The sequence below is a fragment of the Crotalus tigris genome, unplaced genomic scaffold (assembly GCF_016545835.1).
Source record: "Crotalus tigris isolate CLP2741 ecotype Arizona unplaced genomic scaffold, ASM1654583v1 scf7180000017666.379230911805:20528666, whole genome shotgun sequence".
Classification (NCBI taxonomy): Eukaryota; Metazoa; Chordata; class Lepidosauria; order Squamata; family Viperidae; genus Crotalus; species Crotalus tigris.
In genome coordinates, this window is record NW_024096552.1 from 13,362,310 (window position 1) to 13,383,823 (window position 21,514).

Here is a 21,514-nt window from a genome sequence, read left to right on the forward strand (position 1 = left end):
TCTTCAGTGATATATAGTGAAATGTAAGGGAGACAACCAAACGGCTTGGAACTAGAATCCATGAACACAAACTGGCCATTAAACGACATGAGCAACGTTCGCAGATGTGGGTCCATATGGCCAACAACAATCACATGTTCGACCTTGCCGGGGCGGAGGCCATCGTACAGGATGTCTCCAAAGGTGGCCGATTACTGAAGGAGGCTTGGCTGTCGGATGAACATTCAATTAATCGCCACATAGATTTACTGCCTGCTTATCAGGCACTAAGGAAGTGGGAACAACAATGCAACAACCCACAGCGAGTACAACGGGTACAGCCTATGCAAGACCAGAACCGCTGTCTCATACAACAGCAAAGAAATATGACTGGTAAAAGGGGAGAAATCCCCAGCACAATTCATACAGGAGTCAATGATGGGAAGCGGAGTGCCACACTCACAACAAAGGATGGCCACAAGACAGGATGCACTGGGGGATCATCCTACAGTAAAGTATACCCAGATACCCCCCAAAACAGGCAAAGAGAGCTGCAATAAGAGAGGCGGTGATCCCTGAACTTACAAATATACAAATGGATGCAAGACTATTAAAAGTAATACGGTCAGCTAGGGCGGGCAGACCAGTAATGCATTCTATGAGCAGAGCACATAAACTGCCAGTCTTATGAGCAGGCTTTCAAACCTCTGGCATTCTACTCTGATGACGTTGGCAGTTAGCCGATGAAAGCTAAGTTTATCAAACAGTTGTTAGTTTATTAAACAGTTGTTTTTATTTATCCCGGTGTTTGACTACCTCTCTCAAAATATATATAAAAGGAAGTTAAAAGGAAGAAACAGCTAAGACCACACATTGCTCCTCGAAGTACAAAGCTGAAAGCACCAGCCTGAAGATGACGAATGGGACTTCGTCGAAACGTCGCCAAGACACTTCCAATTTTACGTGGGAGAAAACCCGAACAATCAAAGACCTACATACAAATACCCGCGAAAACCTCAGAATATATATATATATATATATATATATATATATATATATATATATATATATAGGTCTTTGGTTGTTCGGGTTTTCTCCCGCGTAAAATTGGAACAAATACCCGCGAAAACCTCAGAAAACAAATATACACACACACACACACACACACACACACACACACACACACACACATATCCTTAATAACATTAAAAATGCAAATCCTGGACATACACATATCAATAAAATATAGAAAAAAATGAACACCAGGATAAAAGTAAAACAAACCTGTTTAATACAAACAAGTTTGTAAATAAAAGAGTTACCAAACCCCCTAATCACCTACCATTCCAACTCTGATGATGTCGGCAGTTGGGCCGATGAAAGCTTGGTAACTCTTTTATTTACAAACTTGTTTGTATTATTTATTTATTATTTATGAGACTTATATATCGCTTTAAGTGCAAGCACTCTCTAAGTGGTGTACACCAGTAAGCAATGTATTTATATATATATATATTTACATTGCCCCCAACAATCTGGGTCCTCATTTTACCTACCCCGGAAGGATGGAAGGCTGAGTCAACCTTGAGCCGGTGAGATTTGAACCGCTGACCTGCTGAACACAGTCAGCTAAAGTGGCCTGCAGTTTTCTTTTACTTCTATCCTGGTGTTCGTTTTTTCTATATTTTATTGATACACACACACACACACACACACACACACACACACGGTATGTCATTAATCTAACTCTATGTGCATGTACCACTATGTACATGTGAAAAAAAAAGGTTCCTTGGGAAATGAAAAACACAATCCTACTACTCAAATGCAGCAATTCAGTACCCACGGGAAATGTGTTTTTTTGTCATAATTTATTGATCCTATGGAAGATATTTAACATCTCTAATCTTAAAATTAAACCAGAGGGATTCTGTAGAAGCCTTATGGGATTTAGCCTAAAAGTATTCTGATTGTTTAATCATGACTTACTTAAACTCACTGCTTTCAATATATCTATTCCAAATATAAGTACGCCTAAAATGAACTCTAGATTTATATTAGTTATGCATTCAAATAAATGAAATGCTGAAGTCATTAATAATTTTCAGTATCTCAGTAGATTTAACAAAAAAGTGCATTACATGTGCCAATAAAATGTTATTACTATATTTGAAAATGAATTTACAAACTACTTTTTCTTTCATTTCTAAATTTTGGAAATATATTTTTTAAAAACTGGATAGTTACCTGTTGTTTAATAAGATGTTAGAACATTTAATATCTCGATGTAAGAAATTCTTCTTATGGCAGTAATCTAAGCCTTCCATCAATTGCCTCATGAAAGATTTAATATGACTTTCATCAAAATGAACCAAGCCAGATTCCAGAAGCCCCATGAGATCATGATCCATATATTCAAATACAAGGTAGAAAGCACCTGGAAGAAATTAAGATAATTTATATATCTAGTTTTATTTAAAGAATGTTACTGTTTATTCAGATGATAGCTATAAATCTTGCTTAGCTATCAGAATTCATACAATATTACCACTTTTTTAATATATACACAATGTAATTTCCCTGAATATTTGTAGGAAAAGAGAGGACATGTAATTTTTTACATATCCTTATCTCATCAATCATCTTAAATATTATAGGAAAACATACGAAATATATTCTAATTTAAGAATTTATTTATAAGATCACAAAAAAATGATAAATATAAAAAGAAAAGGAAAATAAGAATTTGTAAGATGGATTGAAGGAAGAAAACTGAGATAAAGTAACAAGGAAAATACAAGTGGTCCTCGAGTTACAACCAGTTATTCAATGACTATTCTAAGTTAACAAAGGGACTGAGCAGTAGTACTTAGGACTAATCCTCAAAATTCTGCCTATCACAATACTCCCATGTTTATGGGATCACAATTTGGGCACTTGGCAACCAGCTCAGACTTACAATTGCATTGCCCCACAATCACATGACCATCATTTGTAATCTTCCCTGCTGGCTTCCCACAAGCAAAGTCAAAAGAAAATGTAGCAGATAAGGCTGCAAGTTGTTCCTGTAAATTGCTTTTGCCATTTTTATTCCTAAGGAGCCTATTACAGAGTATGAGATCCCAGAGTCACATATTCAACTTGCCTGTGATCCCCAACCTACCCATATTTCATAGCAACTGTAAGTGGCATCCATGCATTCCCCTCCATTCCATAATGTTTGCCTGGTGCACTTTGCCTAGGATTCTTGCCTCTTTATAGTTAATGAGGTAGCAACTGGGACTTCTCTCACTAAGCAATACAGTCACATGACATTACATTTTGAATGTACATTCTGGTTCAAACTGCCATAAAAACCCAAGGACTACCTGGAAAATAATATCAAATAGAATAATATTTATGTGTATAGGTAGTCCTCGACTTACAACAGTTAATTTAGTAACTGTTCAAAGTTATAACAGCATGCCCATGATCACATGGTCAAAATTTGGATGCTTGGCAACTGACTCACATTTATGATAGTTGCAGTGTTCTGAAATCAAGTGATCACCTTTTCCATCTTGCTGTCTGACAAGTAAAGTCAGATGCTAGATTAACTTAACAACCATGTTATTAACTTAACAAATGTAGTGATTCACTTAACAACTGTGGCAAGAAAGAACATAAAATAAGGCAAAATTCATTTAACCACGGTCTTGCTTAGCAACAAAAATTCTGGTTTCAATTGTGATCATAAGTTGAGAACCACCTGTATTTATACACACACAGATACATACAGAGCAATAGCAAGATAGTAAACTAAGTAGCCTTTCCTTTATAGTCTCTGAAAAACAAACTGCACAACTATTAAATTTAAAGTTATTGGCTTTAACAAATTTAACAATATTTAACACCTTTGTTAAAGATTTCAGTGGAGATGTCTCCAAATAAAGTATACTGTTTCATCCAAGTCATCTTATACGGCCATCAGGAAAAGAGTGCATCCGAACTTACTACAAATCCTCACATAATACCCAATGTAGCAGATTATGAAATATTGACTCAGTGGTTACCTTAGAAAATCGGCCATAGTGTCTAATCATAAAATATTACTAAATGGCTCTTTTGCAAGTTTCAACAGTATAGCATTATATCCTTTATATTTAAGAGACAGGGTAGCTTACATAGTTGGGGATAGCTAATGGACTGAAATAAACATTCTCTAAAGCACTGGTTCTCAACCTGTGGGTCGGGACCCCATTTGGGGTCGAACGACCATTTCACGGGGGTCGCCAAACAACGCAGTCCGCCATTTTTTCCCCCTTTTCCTTAGCTGTGCTACTCCCTTTTATTCTATTGGCTTTTGAAAGCCAATAGAATAGACTCTCTTGAATAGAGTCTAATTCTATTGGCTTTCAAAAGCTAATAGGAATTGTCCAGGCTGTCTCTGCCCTGCTGAGCCTGCCAAAAGTCCCATTCTGCAAACGGTGCTGCACCAGTTGAGTAGTCCTCGACTTACGACCGGTTGAGTAATCCTCGACTTACGACCGGTTGGGGGTCACGGCATTAAAAAGGTTGAGAACCACTGCTCTAAAGTATAGCTTTCAATTTTAGATCTATCAGTTTGTAAATTAAAATACTAACTATATTATTTTTGTTTAAAAATAAGTAATCCAGTTTCTCTTCAGACAGTATCAATCTTTTGCCTCCATGTGAGGATAAAACAATCATTCACTAAATTGAAAAAACCTCCACTTAAAGTTTTACTTGAACAACATAAGATTTTTCTCATTTTAGAGAGCTATTGCAACATCACCCATTTGTATGTTCAAGTTCCAGAAAAATAGTTCTGAATTTTATTATTATCCCTTGATTAAACATGAATAAATTCTACCTTATACCCCCTACTCTCCAGCCCACTTCCCATCTTGGAATTTATCAAAATCTGGGGAACAGTCCTTATTGCAATATGAAAATAAAAAGATATATGACATTAAGGATTTTTTCAAGTTTGAATAAAAACTCAAAATCTGTAATTACACGTTTCTGTAATTTTAAATTCTGGACATTTTAGTCAAAAATAGTTCAACAAATCCAAACAATATTAGGAAGTAGTAAACTGCTTTCTTCATCAGAATGTATCAAGAAAGATCCAAGATTCTCCCCACTCCAGTCTGTACCATCACCACACATTATTTTAAAGAGAAATGTTTGGGGGACAAATACTAAGCCATCTGAAAACATCACTCTCTTCTCCTATTTTATGAAAGATAAGTCTATGAATTTACTTTTTATCTTAATTTAATATTTTATCTCCTATATTATATTATTCATATATGTATATGTACAGGTAGTCCTCAGTTCATTTAGTGACTGTTGAAAGTTACAACAGCACTGAAAAATGTGACTTATGACCATTCTTCACAGTTACCTTTGCAGCATCCCCATGATTTATATTCGCATACTTGCCAACTGGTTCATATCTATGACTGTTGCTGTCCCAAGTTTATGTGATCCCCTTTTTGCGACCTTCTGACAAGCAAAGTCAATGGGGAAGCCAGATTCGCTTAACAACCAAGTTACTAACTTATCAACTGCAGTGATTCAGTTAACATCTGAGGCACGAAAGGTTGTAAAATGGGGGCAAAACTCACTTAACAAGTGTCTCATTTAACAACAGAAATTTTGGGCTCAATTGTGGTCATAAGTCGAGGACTATCTGTATGCTGATGCTTTACTTAAATTTGTATATCAGTGATTGCATGACCATTATAGATGCCATATGCTAAATACAATGTATATGTATCAATGCATAGAGCCGTGGTGCACAGTGGTTAAAATGCAGTATTGCATGCTAACTCACTGCTCACTGCCAGGAATTCGATCCTGACTGGCTCAAGGTTGAATCAGCCTTCCATCCTTCCGAGGTTGGTAAAATGAGGACCCAATATGCTGATTCTGTAAACTGCCTAGAGAAGGCTGTAAAACACTATATAAGTCTAAGTGCTATTGCTATTGCATAAATAAATGAATGAATGAATAAATAAAAATTTACCACAAGTCCCTGTTCCTTGCCAATCTGTAAACTGCCTAGAGAAGGCTGTAAAGCGCTATATAAATCTAAGTGCTATTGCTATTGCATAAATAAATAAATAAAAATTTACCACAATTCCTTGCTCCTTGCCAATCTTTCATTTAATCAAAAACAGATGCATAAGCCCAACTTAACAACATATGCTTTCAGTGTACACTACTGTATTTTGACAAACCCAAGAATTTCATCAAAATAGTTAAAATAGTCAGAATAAGTTCTTCCAGACAGTAAATCAGCAAATACATACTTAAGAAACTCACTTAAGATAGTCCACTACATGTATTTTGCACCTTTTATTTTCTTTTCTATTTCCATTAAACAGATCTGGGAGGCACAATCAAGATTGTATTCCAACTTCAGAGTACTCTGTTGTAAACATGTGTATGAAAAAGAAACAAGCCATAGCAAACTTCAGGTTTGCACAGTCCTATCCTCCTCCTTCCAGATGGCCAAGAGGAGACAATTGGAAGCTTTCACTTCCATTCTTAATTAACAACTGTTCTGGGTCTGGAAAATAAAATACAATTGATTTTAACCAAAATTATTTAAACGTACACAGATTTCCTATGATAGAATACTTGAAACGCTCTGAGTTTTTTTATCTGAAACATACAACACACAAGGCACTCAAGTTCTACTGATTATATTTTGACTGGTATGAAACAAGTATATTAGCACAGATAGCATAGCAAATTACAGTTAATAAAAAGTAGATATGTGTAAAACATTTTTAACTCTAACAATAGTTTTTTTTTTTTTTAAGAAACACTTTTGTTCAAAAAGATTTGAACTGCTCCAGATAAGGAGAGGTTGGGAGATTGCCTCCTCTCATGAGGAAACCACAAGATAGGAGTCAACTTTTGGGTTTGACTGCTAGGAGATAAGAAAAGACAAAAAGCTTTCAGTTGCATCAGAACTTTTATGGATACTTGCATTATCTTTTACAATTGTTAAAATGTCTAATATTTTTTTTAAAAAAAACATTTGATTTCCAATTGCTTTCCAATTTTTAACAAACTTTTTAATGTCATAGATCAATGAATCTCTTTAATTGGGATAAGAAGGGGGAAAATAATCAATTTTCAATATCCAAGATATTTCAATAATCAATATCCAAGATATTAGAAATGCAATCAGAAGTAATGGAGAGATAAAGGAATCATACATTTATGATTGTTTTCTCATGCCCCAAACTATCAAGATGCAATCATTTAAGAGTTTGGAATAACAAAGAAATTAATTGTGCTTATTAAAATGCAATATTAATATGTCACAGGCAAAAACCTCTCATAATTTTACAATATGTATGCAATTTCTAATTCACAATTTCTTTAAAAGAGCTATGAAAAATTTAAGTAAAAGCAATTTCAAGGTGACTGTATTTTTATCTAAAAGAAAGAAACCATCTGGAACCACCACCATAGATAAGTTTGTGATTAAAAACCAGCAGATTAGAAAAAGAGTTAATTGATGAAAAAATTGCTCAGTTTATTTATGCAACAAACTCTTCTTTCTGTCTACTTGACAACCCACACTTCGTTAATATGATTCAGTCACTGAGACTAGGATACAGTCCATCAAGTAGATTAGATGTTGCAGGGAAACTATTGGATAAAGTATATGTTTAAGTAATTATGCAATGTGCAACAAATCTAGAAGGTAAAATTGTTAACCTAAGTCTTGATGGGTGTTTGTATAACAACAGAAAAAGGGAATGTATTCCTCGCAGAAACAAATTGATACTTCAGCATACTTAGAAGTAATAGCAGCAAAAGTTACCATAACATGCGGCGGTAAAATCAAATGTCAAATACACAGTTTGGTCACAGACAATGCTGCAAATGTGTCCAAAATGAGAAGATATTTAGAACAACATGAAGAAACTACCACGCTAATAACATATGGTAGTAGCACTCATTGATGCACCTCCTAGCCAAAGATTTCTGTGTCCCAGAAATAAAGACTAATGTTGTTGAAATTGCTAAAAAGTTCTGTAACTATCATTTTGCAGCATCAGCTCTGAAAATAATGGGTGCAACCAAGCTAAAGGTTGCACAAGTTGTTAGGTGGAATTCTGTAGGGCTGTTTTGAATATATAAAAAATTGACCTATTACCGTTTGTGAGCAAAATCGGGAGGAAAATAGATGGCGCAAAATCAGTAATATTTCAGTCTTCTGGCTTGGGTTCAAAAGGCTAAAGATATATTATTCCAATTTTAACCTATAATTTGTAAAATCTCTAAAATCATAGTATTAGTATGTTCAAATAAATAAATACTGCTTTGTTTATGTTTACATCATGGAAAAGGTGGAAAGTTTTTTTATAGTGAGATTAAAAAGTTGGATTATATTTTTGCTTCACTTCAGCAAAATAATTCTTTTACTTAAATACAAGAGAACCATAGCACAGAATATTAAAAATCTAGACACAGGGATAGATTAGATATGAATAAATGCAGTACTGTTCAAATATTCCTTTCTTAGGTATATGCTTGCTGTTTGTATATTATCTCTTATGTACTGCTGCATCCCTTGAAACTGTTCAGGAACTTAAGCCTGTGGAATTCATATCTATTAAGTTTGGAGCCTACTTTTTTCCCCAAGTTTTTTATTAATTTTACAATATTACATTTATATATTTGAAAAGTAGTGTGGCAGCTGAGCATAGTAATTCCATTACATTTGAATATCATCAGTACAAATCTCAAAGTATTACAACAACTAATTCCCTCTCTTTCCCCAATAATATCTACTGTCATGTTCGAACCAATACAGTTCTTATTCTATCAATCAAACAAAAAGTACCTTTCTAATATTCATTAATAATCTTCAGTCTATACATAGCTTAATTAATTTGACATTCCACCTTTTAGACAATAACCTGGTAAGTTTTTCTTAACTTTAATTTCCCACTGATATTTAAGTTTAACATTTAATCTTTATCATTTCCAGATTTTAAATGATCCCAATTTCTAAGTCTTGTATCTCACATTTGGGGCTAATAATTTTTATTTCTTTTCTTCCTTCTACTTCCTTTCTTTCTTCCTTTCCAGAAAGAGAAAAAAATAAAAATAAAAAATAAAAATAAATCACAATTTGTACCACAAACCCATATACTAATTTAATTATTAGTATTTATACTTCTAAGTTTTACTTAACCTTTGTCTCAATTCATAACAATATCTTAAATTCAAATCTTAGTTATTTGTAAACATTCAAACTTTTAGCCAATCAGTAACCTGATGGTTAATTTTCCCTTAATATTTTAATTAAACATTTAATATTTATTTTTTCCAGATTTTTAATTAAACACAATTCCTTTCATCACAATTCCTCATATATTCTAATATTTAAAATACACACCTTATATATAAATTCTACCATCTATCTTATCAATCTAATAAGATAGTATAATATTCTTATTTCAATATATGTCTAGATTTTATGTGACCAAAATTTTCTTTATCTCAATATGTTCAGAATACATATTCTATCCATTTAGATATATTCTATTTTAGATCTCATGTATAGATCAAAACCCCAATCTTTTTCAATCTTATTCTAGCTTTTTTTCTCTGCCAGATCTTTTTTCGTACCTTTGCTTTTAAATCATCAAAAAATAAAAAAAAAATCTCCTTGTATCGTTGTGGCTATTGTTTGATGTTGATAAGAACGTCCAGTTGATGTTTTCTTAATAGGATTAGTTGATTTAGCTGGTAGTCTCTTTGTTTTTCCAGTTCGATGCAGTTGTCCCAAAGTATTTATCGTCTCTTTCATCTGTTTTTCTTTTTTATCTTCAAATTCCTCTGGTTTATAAGAAAAGTCCTTTCCTTGTTCTTTATTATCAGTTTCTTTTTTGTGCTTTCCATTGTTTGTATTTGTTGAGTATCTAAGTCTTCTGTCACTTTCTCTATAGAATTCTGTATAGATCAGTGTTGGTGAATCTTTTAGAGACCGAGTGCCTAAACTGCAACCCAAAACTCCCTTATGTATCATCGGGTGCCGGGTGGGCGTGGCCCATTGGGTGGGCATGGCCCATTGGGGTGGGCGTGGCTGCAGTGGTAACGGCAGACTGGGTGGGACTAAAAAGTTCAATCAATCAATTCCAACTTTGTGAGATCTTTTTTTTCCCCGCAAGGTTGAAATTGATTGATTGAACCTTTTTTTTTTTTTTTTGCACACGGTGGCGGAGGCCTAAAGTGAAAAGTTTTTATAAAACCCAGCTGAAGGCCTAGAACTAGGGTGATGGTGTGTGTGCCCAGAGAGGGCTCTGCGTGCCACCTTTGGCACACGTGCCATCTTTGGCACACGTGCCATAGGTTCGCCACCATGGGTATACATAATTATTTGGTTGAACTCATAATTTGAGTTTGTATATCCAGACTTATACATAAAGTTTGGATAATCGCTTTTAACATACGAAGAATTTGTTCCTGTACTTCCTCTGTATAAGAAATCCATTCCTGTTTTTCTTCCATTGTAGTATATTAAACTCAAAAAAAGAAACTTACAGTCAGAAAGTCCACCAAATGGGGAGCTGAGCTGAGTTTTTTGCAGATGATGTTTCAAGGTTGCTTTATATCTTATCTATTTTCAAAGCTGTCAACAAGTCTCTTGAACACTATCAGATTACGTCTCAGAATTAGATGGATCCTTTTAGTTCCCCCCCCCCACTGTTTTAAGGGGAAAACCCCCAAATCTTCAATAGTAATTAGAGTGAAAATCAGAGGAAAAAAAAATATAGAGAGTAGAAAGTTACAAATCTTATAATCCACCAATTTTAGGAAATAGAATTCCAATTAGGATCCCAATATTTTTCCAACATTTTAAACTCCCGAGTGGTTGATTGCCGTTGTTTCTGGAGGGATGGCTAGAATCTCCCTTCCCTCACTATAGGGGGGAAAGTACTTTAGCAGCTTATGCAGGTAATTAAGTAATTAGGATGTAAGAGAGGCAAACCTCACCCAGTCCTGTCCACACTGCTTTGAAGTTGCCAGATGGTAATATGACTTCGGCTGTTAGCAGCCTAGGGACAAGCCATATTTCTATGCCCGGTCCTTTCGTCCGCCGGTTTGGAGGGATGGCCTGCTCTGACGGGAGAGTTGCTGCTCTCCCGCAATCCAGTGAAAGCTCCTCCTTGCTGGTCGCCTCTTCGGGGTGACTTTCGGCCCTTTTCAGGGCCCCCCAGCGATGCAAAACTGAACGGGGGAGAGAGAGCAAGTCTCCCAGCTGTCCATGGCAGCTGCGTGATGAACCAGAAGCCAAGTTTGGAGCATACTTTTAATAGCATATACGTTTATTAATGGATTCATTTATCGCAGAGATGGAAAACCTTACTATGGCCATGGATGGCACTTTTTAAAAATATGTTTTAACCTGCTTTTATTATTTTTATAAATAATTCAAGATGGCAAACATATCTAATATTTCTTCCTCCTATTTTCCCAACAACCACCCTTTGAATTGAGTTGGGCTGAGAGAGTGTGTAGCCTAAAGTTCCCCAAGCAACTTTCATACCTAAGATGAGACCCAAAACCTCTTGATTTCTAGCCTGGTACCAAATTAGCTTTCTGTTATATTTTTATATCTTCAGTTGAGAGCTACTTAGATGTACAACAGCAGCATCACTAAAAGACCATGGATGAAATTTTATCTCACGTTTTTCATTTCTGAAGCATCTTCAAGTAAAAATTGTTTGCTTTATCTAAGATGGATATATGGAACTTACTTATGTTAATGCTTATGTCAATGCTGCTAATATTGAATATTCTTGCTTTGATAAAATATGCAGAATTGTCTGGTACTTTTAGAGTTTAATTCAGATGAAAATGAGGGAGGAGAGAAAAGTCCGTGAAAGGGAACGGAAGAGAACCTTTGCCCTTCAAACTAATTGGAGAACATAAATCATGACAGCAAAATAAGGGAGGGGAAATGCTAGCAAAAATAACTGCTCGGGGGATGGAGATTTCAGATCTTAGCATCCTTTCATCATGCCGTACTGACATTTTGTCACATGAATAAAAAGACTTTTTAGGATAAAATGCCTGGAACTTCTTTGAAGTGTTTCATTAGTCGGAACCTTGACATCATGCTAAGATCTCAAATCCTTTTCAACCGACCTGGGGTCCTGAACTCCATCCGCTGTCTCTAGGCTTAGAGGAGCTGGTAAAGATTCAGGGAAGAAAAAATCTATCATGAAAAAAGTGAGTTTGCTTCAAGACCCAGCAGTTGCTGATAACTCAGAGGAGGAAACAACAGACAGCATGCTGTGGGAAGATGAATTCTGGCAGATCTCCCAGCTGGGAGCAAAGACTTCAAAAGCAGAATGGTACAGAGCTAACAAATGGCCTGCTACTCAAGCTTTGGGTGAGTCACTGGAAAGATTTCAAACCCCAGATGTGAAAAGCAGAAACCGATTCCTGCAGAGAGAAGCCTACAGCCCCTCCCTTGTAGATAAGATCCTGGTTCCCCTTGCCAGGAACTCCAGCCCTGACAAGAGAGGGAATCCCAGTCTGAGGCCTCTGCAGCAATGGGCAGATTGGCACTTCCCACAGATAAAGGATCAGCAGCATTGAGCTTGCCACAGCTAATAGAGGCCTTACAACAGCTTGGGGTAGTGCAGAAGCAAGGAGCTTGGTCACTGCCCCCGAACGTACAGCAACCACTGAGGAACTTACAGCAACAGTTGTGGCCACAACTCCTGAAGTGCAACCCCTGAGCATGAACCAGCAACCAGGATGGGGCCAGCAGCGACAGCCAACAGGCTGTAATTGTACCCCCTTTTAGAGCAACCTTTGATTGGGACCCGGAGAAACTGATTTTCTTCCTCAACCAAGTACGCTCTCATTTGAATGCCTGGGCTTATCTCTACCCAGATCCAGGTGCCATGGTTGATGTGATAGCATGCAGCCTAGAGGAAGAAGCATCTGAATGGCTGAACAATTTCTACAATGAGCAAGCCCCCGAATTGGAGGACCCACACCTCCTCCTCCTAGGGCTGAGAGAAAGATTTGAGGAACCATCTCTTGACCTAAAGGCAAGAAAACAAATCCACAAAATAAAACAAGCCAGCAGGCCTGCCCTGGAGTACGTGCGAGAATTTTGCAAGTTAGCAGGTCAAATAGAGGGATGGCCAGAGCAATCCCTAATCCATCACTTCATAGAGGGATTAGACGATCACCTCTCTCAAGCCTGCATCTATCGAGGAGTACCTGATCAGCTGCAAGAATGGTACCAGGCAGTGGTGAAGCTAGATGTTCAGCTCGCCCGCTATAAGAAGCCTCCTCCACCTGAATCCGAGCAGCAACTAGAGCTACCCGAACAGCAATCACCCCCACGAAAGCCTTCAACTACTGCAATGGCTGAGAGATCCAGGCCACCTACAGGCCCATCAATTAAGTGTTTCCGGTGCGGACAGGAAGGACATTGAGCAGCAAACTGTCCAGTCCCCTACCCCCGATTACAGAGCAGACCGGAACCAGCAGACAAAAGGAAACATGTCCAGCAGCTGACGAGAGAGAAATTCAACCAGGTCATGCAGGAATCTGTTGCCCAGATTACACCCCCACGCAGGAGAACGCCGAGACTCCAGGTGGACCCGCCCTTGCTCTACCCTCCTTTGACAGCAGCGATGAAGGAAAGAACAACCCGGTGGTGAGTCGACAAATCCCACCTTTTTCACTGGCCGCCAAACTTATAATCCCTAAGTCTGGGGCACAAATGGACTTAAATGTGCTAATTGATTCTGGATGCACCTGCTGCATTATTAGTCTGCCGTTTGCCATGAAAATGGGCATACAGGCAAACAGCTTTCCAAACCTGTGAGGTTTGAGCAAGCCAATGGCTCCCTGATGGGAGGGACTCTTGTCACACAATTAACCGAGCCCTTACGCCTAGAAGTAGGTGCGCATTGGGAGTTTATTCGCTTCCTAGTGGCTCCAAAAATGACTGAGACTAGGGCTAGCCTGGTTGGACAAATGGAAGCAGTTTATCTGGTGGGAGAAAGGAATGAGAACTGTGAGACTATCTATAGGGCCTAAACCTCCCGCTGATTCAACTGATGTTGCGGGACACCTTAGGCCACCCGATGAGCGAGCGCACATGGCTGCCTCAACGCTGCCAGGTGAACCAATCATCCCCAATGAATACCAGGACCTGGCGGAGGCATTTAGTGAAAAAGAATGTGATGCCCTGTTCCCTCACAGACCCAATGACTGCTCTATCGAACTGGTGCCAGAAGCCAAACTTCCACTCCTAAGAATGTATGCTATGTCCCCCCTCGAAATAGAGGAGATGCAGCGATACGTGAACAAAAACCTAGCAAGGGGGTTCATCGAATGGGCCAAATTTACCGTTGGAGCCCGTTTTGTTCAAAGAGAAAAAAGATGGGTCTCTTCGTCTCTGCGTAGACTATAAGGGTCTCTATGCTGCCAGTGTGGGAAATAAATACCCCCTCCCCCTCCTAAAGGACGTATTAACCCATCTGGCTAAGGGAAATGTCTTCACTAAATTAGACCTGAGAGAGGCATATTACAGGGTGAGACTAAAGGAGGGAGACGAGTGGAAAACTGCCTTCAACTGCCCCATGGGGAACTATCAATTGCCCCAGCCATATTCATGCAGTTGATTAATGAGGTCCTACATGATCACTTGACAAAGAGGTTTTGGTGTATCTTGATGACATCCTGACATACAGCACGAATATGACTGATCACATAAAGCTGGTGAGAGAAGTTTTAAAGAAACTATTGAATGCCAAGCTTTATGCCAAATTGTCACCAGACCTGTTTAGAACTTCACCAGACCCGATTAGATTATCTTGGCTACAGAATTTCCAACGAGGATACTGAAATGGATCCAGCCAAAGTGAAAGCTATAATCAAATGGCAGCCCCCAAAAACTCGCGAACAGCTCCAGAGCTTTCTGGGTTTTGCCAACTTTTATCATCAATTCATCCCCTCTTTTGCCGAAACTGCCCTACCCCTTACAGAACTACTCAAAACAGGCAAAGGAGGAGGGAAGCCACAACCGGGCCAACCACTAGCATGGACAATGGGCTGTCAAACAGATTTTGAAAATTTAAAGAGACTATTTGCTGCTGAACTGGTTCTAAAGCACCCCTGCCCAGGAGAGCCCTTTGTGATTCAAGCTGATGCCAGCGATGTGGCAGTTGGAGCTGTATTACTGCAAAAGAACAAAAGTGGGGTCCTGCAACCCTGTGCCTACACCTCTAAGAAATTTACTGAAAGTGAGCGGAGATGGGCAATCTGGGAGAAAGAGGCCTTTGCTATTAGGTGGGTGCTATTAAACTGGCGACACTATCTAGAAGGGAGCAAGGTGCCATTTGAAGTATGGACAGATCACAAAAATCTAGAAGCACTGAAAACTCCCCACAAATTGTCCCCAAAACAAGTGCGATGGGCACAGTACTTTAACTGCTTCAACTTCACTCTAAAGTACATACCAGGCAGAAAAAACTTCATAGATGATGCGCTATCGAGGTTACCCCAATAGAAAAGTGAACGGGAGGAGGTTAACAAGGCAATTATCCCCAATCCACAAACTGCTGCTAAACTTACGCCTCACAGGGTCCTCAATTTTGATGACCCTGGGGTAAAGAAGATAAAATGAGAGCTCCTCAGAGATCAATGGTTCAAAGATAATCAAACCTCCCTAACATGCAGGGATGGCTTGGCTTACAAAGGGGGGAAACTATATTTGCCTAAAGCCCTCCGTCTTAATGCTCTCAAACACAGCTATGATGTAAAACAGGCTGGACACTTTGAATATTTGAAAACCCTACACCTCATCCGCTGGCCGGGGCTGAAAGGGGACGTGGAAAACTATGTAAAAAGTTGTACTGTTATGTGCCATAATGAAAAGAATCCCAGGGAAAACCCTCGGGTTACTGCAGCCGGTGGCAGACCCTTCTCAACCATGGGAAGAAATAGCTATGGACTTTATAGTAGACCTATCTGAAAGTAGAGGAAATACTGTCATCTGGACTATAATAGACCTGTTCTCGAAGCAGGCTCATTTCATTGCCTGCAAAGGACTCCCATCTGCCCAACGACTGACCAAATTGTTCCTGAAACATATCTATCGGCTGCATGGCGCCCCTAAGCAAATAATTTCGGACAGGGGGGTGCAGTTCACAGCGAAGTTTTGGAAGAGTTTTCTTAAATTAATTGGATCATCTTAAGATCTATCATCTGCTTTTCATCCAGCCACCAATGGGGCTGCAGAATCCGCTAACAAAATGATGGAGCAATATTTTAGATGCTACGTTTCTTACCAACAGACGAACTGGACTGACCTCCTTCCTTTCGCGGAGGTGGCATACAATAATTCTGTTCACAGCAGTACTGGCTACACGCCTTTCAGAGTGGCCACACAAAAAGAGTTCAGCCCAATACCTAAATACCCTCATGTGCCCTCCGCTTCCCAGACACTTCACCAATGGGTGAGGGGGTGGGAAGAAGTTTGGAGAAACACAAAAAATGCTTTAAAAAAGACTTTTGAAACATATAAAAAGCAGGCTGATAGAAAGAATATTCCAAATTGGGGAAAAGGTTTATTTGTCAACTAAATATTTATGCCTCAAATTGCCCAGCAAGAAATTGGGACCAAAATTCTTGGGGCCTTTTCCCATAGTAGGGATCATCAATCTGGTCACCATAGAACTAAAACTCCTTAGACTTTTAGGGAGAATTCACCCAGTCTTCCATTGCAGCTTGTTGAAACCTTATCGGGGCTCCACTTTAAGACCCCCTCCCTGAAGAAGGTACCTGGGCCACTCATAGTGGCGGGACAGACCCACTATGAAGTGAAACATATTCTTGACTCTAGAATTTTTAAAGGGAAATTGCAGTACCTAGTACAATGGAGGGGATACCCATTGTCTGAAGCCACCTGGGTGAAATCCAGTGAGGTGAAAGCGGACAGGTTCGTCAAAAGGTTTCATGCGAAATACCGCAACAAACCGAAAACTAGTCATTAACATATGCTTTTGTTTACATTACAGGATCTGTCCTTTTTCTAAGGGGGGCCGGATGTCAATGCTGCTAATATTGAATATTCTTGCTCTGACAAAATATGCAGAACTGTCTGGTACTTTTAGAGTTTATTCAGATGAGAATGAGGGAGAAGAGAAAAGCCCGCAAAAGGGAACGGAAGAGAACCTTTGCCCTTCAAACTAATTGGAGAACGTAAATCATGACAGCAAAATAAGGAAGAGGAAATGCTAGCAAAAATAACTGCTTGGGGGGGTGGAGATTTCAGATCTTAGCATCCTTTCATCATGCTGTGCCGACATTTTGTCACATGAATAAAAAGACTTTTTAGGATAAAATGCCTGGAACTTCTTTGAAGTGTTTCATTAGTCGGAACCTTGACAGCTTAATTTCACAATGAACAAAAACAAATAGTAACTGAACTACCAAAGTTTGGTTGCTGACCTCTGAATATCTCCACCTAATTTCAGAGACTATAACAAGGGATATTTTATACATAGGTTTCTTATGACAATTTCTTTTTTAAAAAAGTTTTTTCTGTTTTATTATTTTCTTTGAATTCTTTAAAAACACCTTTTTGTGATAAGTGAAAATATGGAAAAAGTCAGTAGTCATGGTTGCAAGTGGAAAGCACTGACATAATGATATCACACAAATGCATATGCCAATATTTTTCAGGGAAAATGTTATTTTGTTTATTGCAAATGTCAACTATTTCATGTTTAATTAAATATACATATTTCAGTATCTCACCGCAACAGACAAGCGGGAATCTCATGAGATTAAGGGATGGGGGTAAATTGATCCATTTTTCCAAACAACTTGAATTATGTACTAAATACGGATGGACAACAGCATGCATTACATATCCAACAGACGATAGCCTACATATTCAAGATAAATAGAGCATTCTATCTGCAGCTTACAAAATCAGAACAAATGGCCATTAAGAACTAGAAGCTTATATTTAAATATTAGCCATAATAGTGAAGCAATTCTCTTTTCTACATCCACAGAGCCTTTAAAATGACACTGTTTTTTCAAGGCATAACTTTTAAGAGTTATTAACAGAAACAGAATAACAGTTGGAAAGGACCTTGGAAGTCTTGTAATTCAACCCCCTATCGAAGCAGGAGACTCTATAACATTTCAGATAAATGTCTGCCCAATCTCTTCTTAAAAGCCTCCAATGATGAAGCACCCACAACTTCTTAAGGCAAGCCCTTCCACTGATTAATTGTTCTAACTGTCAGGAAATTTCTTCTTAGTTCTAGATTGGTTCTGTCCTTGATTAATTCCCAGCCATTGCTTCTTGTTCTGCTTTGATAAATAGGTTGACCCCTCTTCTTTGTGGCAGCCCCTTAAATACTGAAACACTGCTATCATGTTACCCCAGTCCTTCTTTTCACTAGACTAGACATACCCAATTCCTGCAACTGTTCTTCATATTTTAGCCGCCAGCCCTCAATCATCTTTGTTGTTCTTCTCTGCATTGTTTCTAGAGTCTCAATGTCTTTTTTTATATATATATCATGGTGACCAAAACTGGATGCAATATTTCAACTGTGGTCTTATTAAGGCATTATAAAGTTGTACTAACACTTCACATAATCTGGATCCTATCCCTTTGTTAATGCACCCTGGGGCTGTTTCAGCTTTTTTGGCAACTGCAGCACACCGCTGGCTCAAATTTAAGTGATTGTCTACTAGAACAGGGGTCCCCAACCCCCAATCCGCGGACCAGTACTAGGCCGCAGCATGCCAGCAACCAGTCCGCACAAACAAGCAAAGCCCCATTCACGGTATGTAGGCAGCACACAAAACCATGCACCCTCCGGTCCATGGAAAAATCTCTCTCCACGAAACCGGTCCCTCTGGGGACCTCTGTACTAGAACGTCTAGATCCCTCTCAGTTATTATATTGTACTAAGTACCACCTTTCTATACCACCTTTTACTTGCCTAATTGTAGAACCTTACATTTCTCACCACTGAACTTCATTTTGTTAGATAGAAGCTTATCTTGTGGAATGTTGGTTATTCCTGTCAGCTTGGTGTCATCTGCAAATGTGATGAGTTCCTCTTCTATCCCCTCATCAAAATTGTTTATAAAGATATTAAAAAGTACTGGACTTAAGATAGAGCCTTGAGATACCCCATTGTTTGAAGATACAGTTCCATTAAGGTTGAGAGTGGTTGGTCAGCCAGTTACTAATCCATCTGGCGATGATTATTATTATTATTTATTTCCTAAGCTCCTTAGATAATTTGTAATGAACAAGTAATTTAATTCAACCACTTAGATACTTACGCATTTTTCAATTTACTTTTTCTTGAGCTGCCCACAGAATTTGTTTAATAATTATTTATTAAATTTAATAATCTATACCTCAGAAGGTGATGGGGGTTTTTTTCTCCAAAATCAGTAGGATTACAAATTTACTGATAAGTACTATACATAAATTGATACATATGTTATTTTCTGTATCTACTTTTTCTCTGTGAAAAATTTTAAAGTCAAATTTATCTTATTTTTGGAACTCTATTATGAAGGATAAAAGAAAATTGTCCATTAAATATTATTAAGGGAAACTCCACATAGTTTTCTCGATAACAGTACAAAAATGGTTTGCCATTCCATTCTCTGGAATATATTTTTAAATTAGTTCTGCTAAAGCTTATCCCAAACTACTTTATAAACCTATGATAAAAATCTGTTTAACTTACTTCTGGATTATATCAAAGACAAATCTATATAGTAAAAAATAAAATGTAAAAAATGAGATCGATTAAGCATACCATTATCTCTTCAGTTATATGATTAATTCTAACATGGCCATTTATTAGTCTTGCAATCTAAACTAGCCATTTTGCAAGCCAGAGTTAAAATTCCTAGCACTGGGATAACAGAAGAAGTTGCACCATTATTCACGAACTAACATTTGCTTCCATATCATTGTTACTGCATTTCTACACTTCTAAGGTGAACCATAGTTAAGCAGAATAATAATGATAAGAACACCAAATGGGCAGAATCATGTCATTTGTTTAATTTCACAGTTTCTTTGCATGTTATGAAGAAGTCCAGAAATATTTTAATGTCAATTAAAGTATACAACCATTTGTCTAGCTGCCCTTTTATGCTCTATTTGAAATATTAAAACACATTTTACTGCAGCAAAAAAAATGAATAAATCATTTTTCTTCATATATCAACTTTTACTATTATGTACTAACTTGACATTTTTCTTTCATTTTCTTGTACTATGAATTATTATTATAAATTGTAATTTGAGGAGTTTTATTGTATCTATGATTCTTTTTCTAAAAACTTTTCCAGTTGGCATAGTAAGATAAAAATATTTCAATACAACCAGTCCTCCACTCACGATCATAATGGAACCTGCAAGTCATGGTCAATAAGCAAGGTGATCATGTGATCGCCTCATTTAATGGCCTATACATCTGCTCTCCCCATGTAGTAATTAAGCAACTGCACAGATCATTAAGCAGAAGATGGGGTGCCTCAGGGATAAGGAAACCCCTGGAAGTCCCAGCACAAGCCCAGGCCCACCTGTACCAGGACTCCCAAGGCATCCCCTAAACCAGTGTTTCTCAACCTTGACCATTTTAAGGCATGTGGACTTCAACTCCCAGAATTCCACAGCCAGCAATGCTGGCTGTGGAATTCTGGGAGTTGAAGTCCACATGCCTTAAAATGGTCAAGGTTGAGAAACACTGCCCTAAACCCAAGGCAACTTGTGCTCCACTTCCTGTCACTCAGGGATCCCGCAGTCCTTAGGCCTGATTTTTGCCCCCCTCCCCAGCATCACCACTGGATCTCCACAGAACTTGGTATTCCTTCCCATCTCACCAGGCCCTATTCCTTCCACCCCCCCCCCCTATTTGCAGGCACCTCTACTTTCCTAATAAATAAACCCTTTATTATCAAAGTATAACATGTATAAGTGAAATTGGCTGTGTCTCCAGAGTGTTCTGGAGAGCTCCAGAGCTCACATTAGGAAAGCAAAGAAGATCACTCTGTTCACAGTTTACTCTGCCTTTCTAACATGATCTCTGGAGTGCTTTAAAAATATCCAGATGTGTTCTGAGGAAACAGAGCAGTTTGGTCTGTTCCTAGGTTGCATCGTTTCATTCTGGAAGCAATGTTTAGAGCAGCCACAATTCCTTGCAACCATTCCAAAAATAGTAGCTGTTTCCAGGAAACAGCCATAAGATCCAGGAAAGCTGAGGGGCAGAATGCCTGCTTGTCTTTCCTAACACAAGCTCTGGAGGTCTTTGAAAGGTAAATCAATGATCCGTGACAGAAGGTGGGGAATCCAGTGGGGTGAGAAGCAGACTCAAGGTTTCTGGGGATCCAGCAGGGCAGGACAGGGAGGAGGAGACAAGTGGAAGGGCTGCTGCAGCATCCCTGCAGTTGGTGGTAAAGG

The 21,514-nt window shown here is 38.3% G+C and overlaps 1 protein-coding gene across 3 annotated transcripts in view; it reads right to left on the reverse strand.

Annotated features, from left to right (window-relative positions):
- CDK13 (cyclin dependent kinase 13) overlaps nucleotides 1-21,514 on the reverse strand; it is a 70,845-nt gene that overhangs the window by 28,427 nt on the left and 20,904 nt on the right. For all 3 annotated transcript variants that reach the window (XM_039336729.1, XM_039336728.1, XM_039336727.1), the window contains one exon: nucleotides 2,227-2,416. In XM_039336729.1, the coding sequence (XP_039192663.1) occupies nucleotides 2,227-2,416 (190 nt within the window). The remainder of the gene's footprint in view (nucleotides 1-2,226; nucleotides 2,417-21,514) is intronic.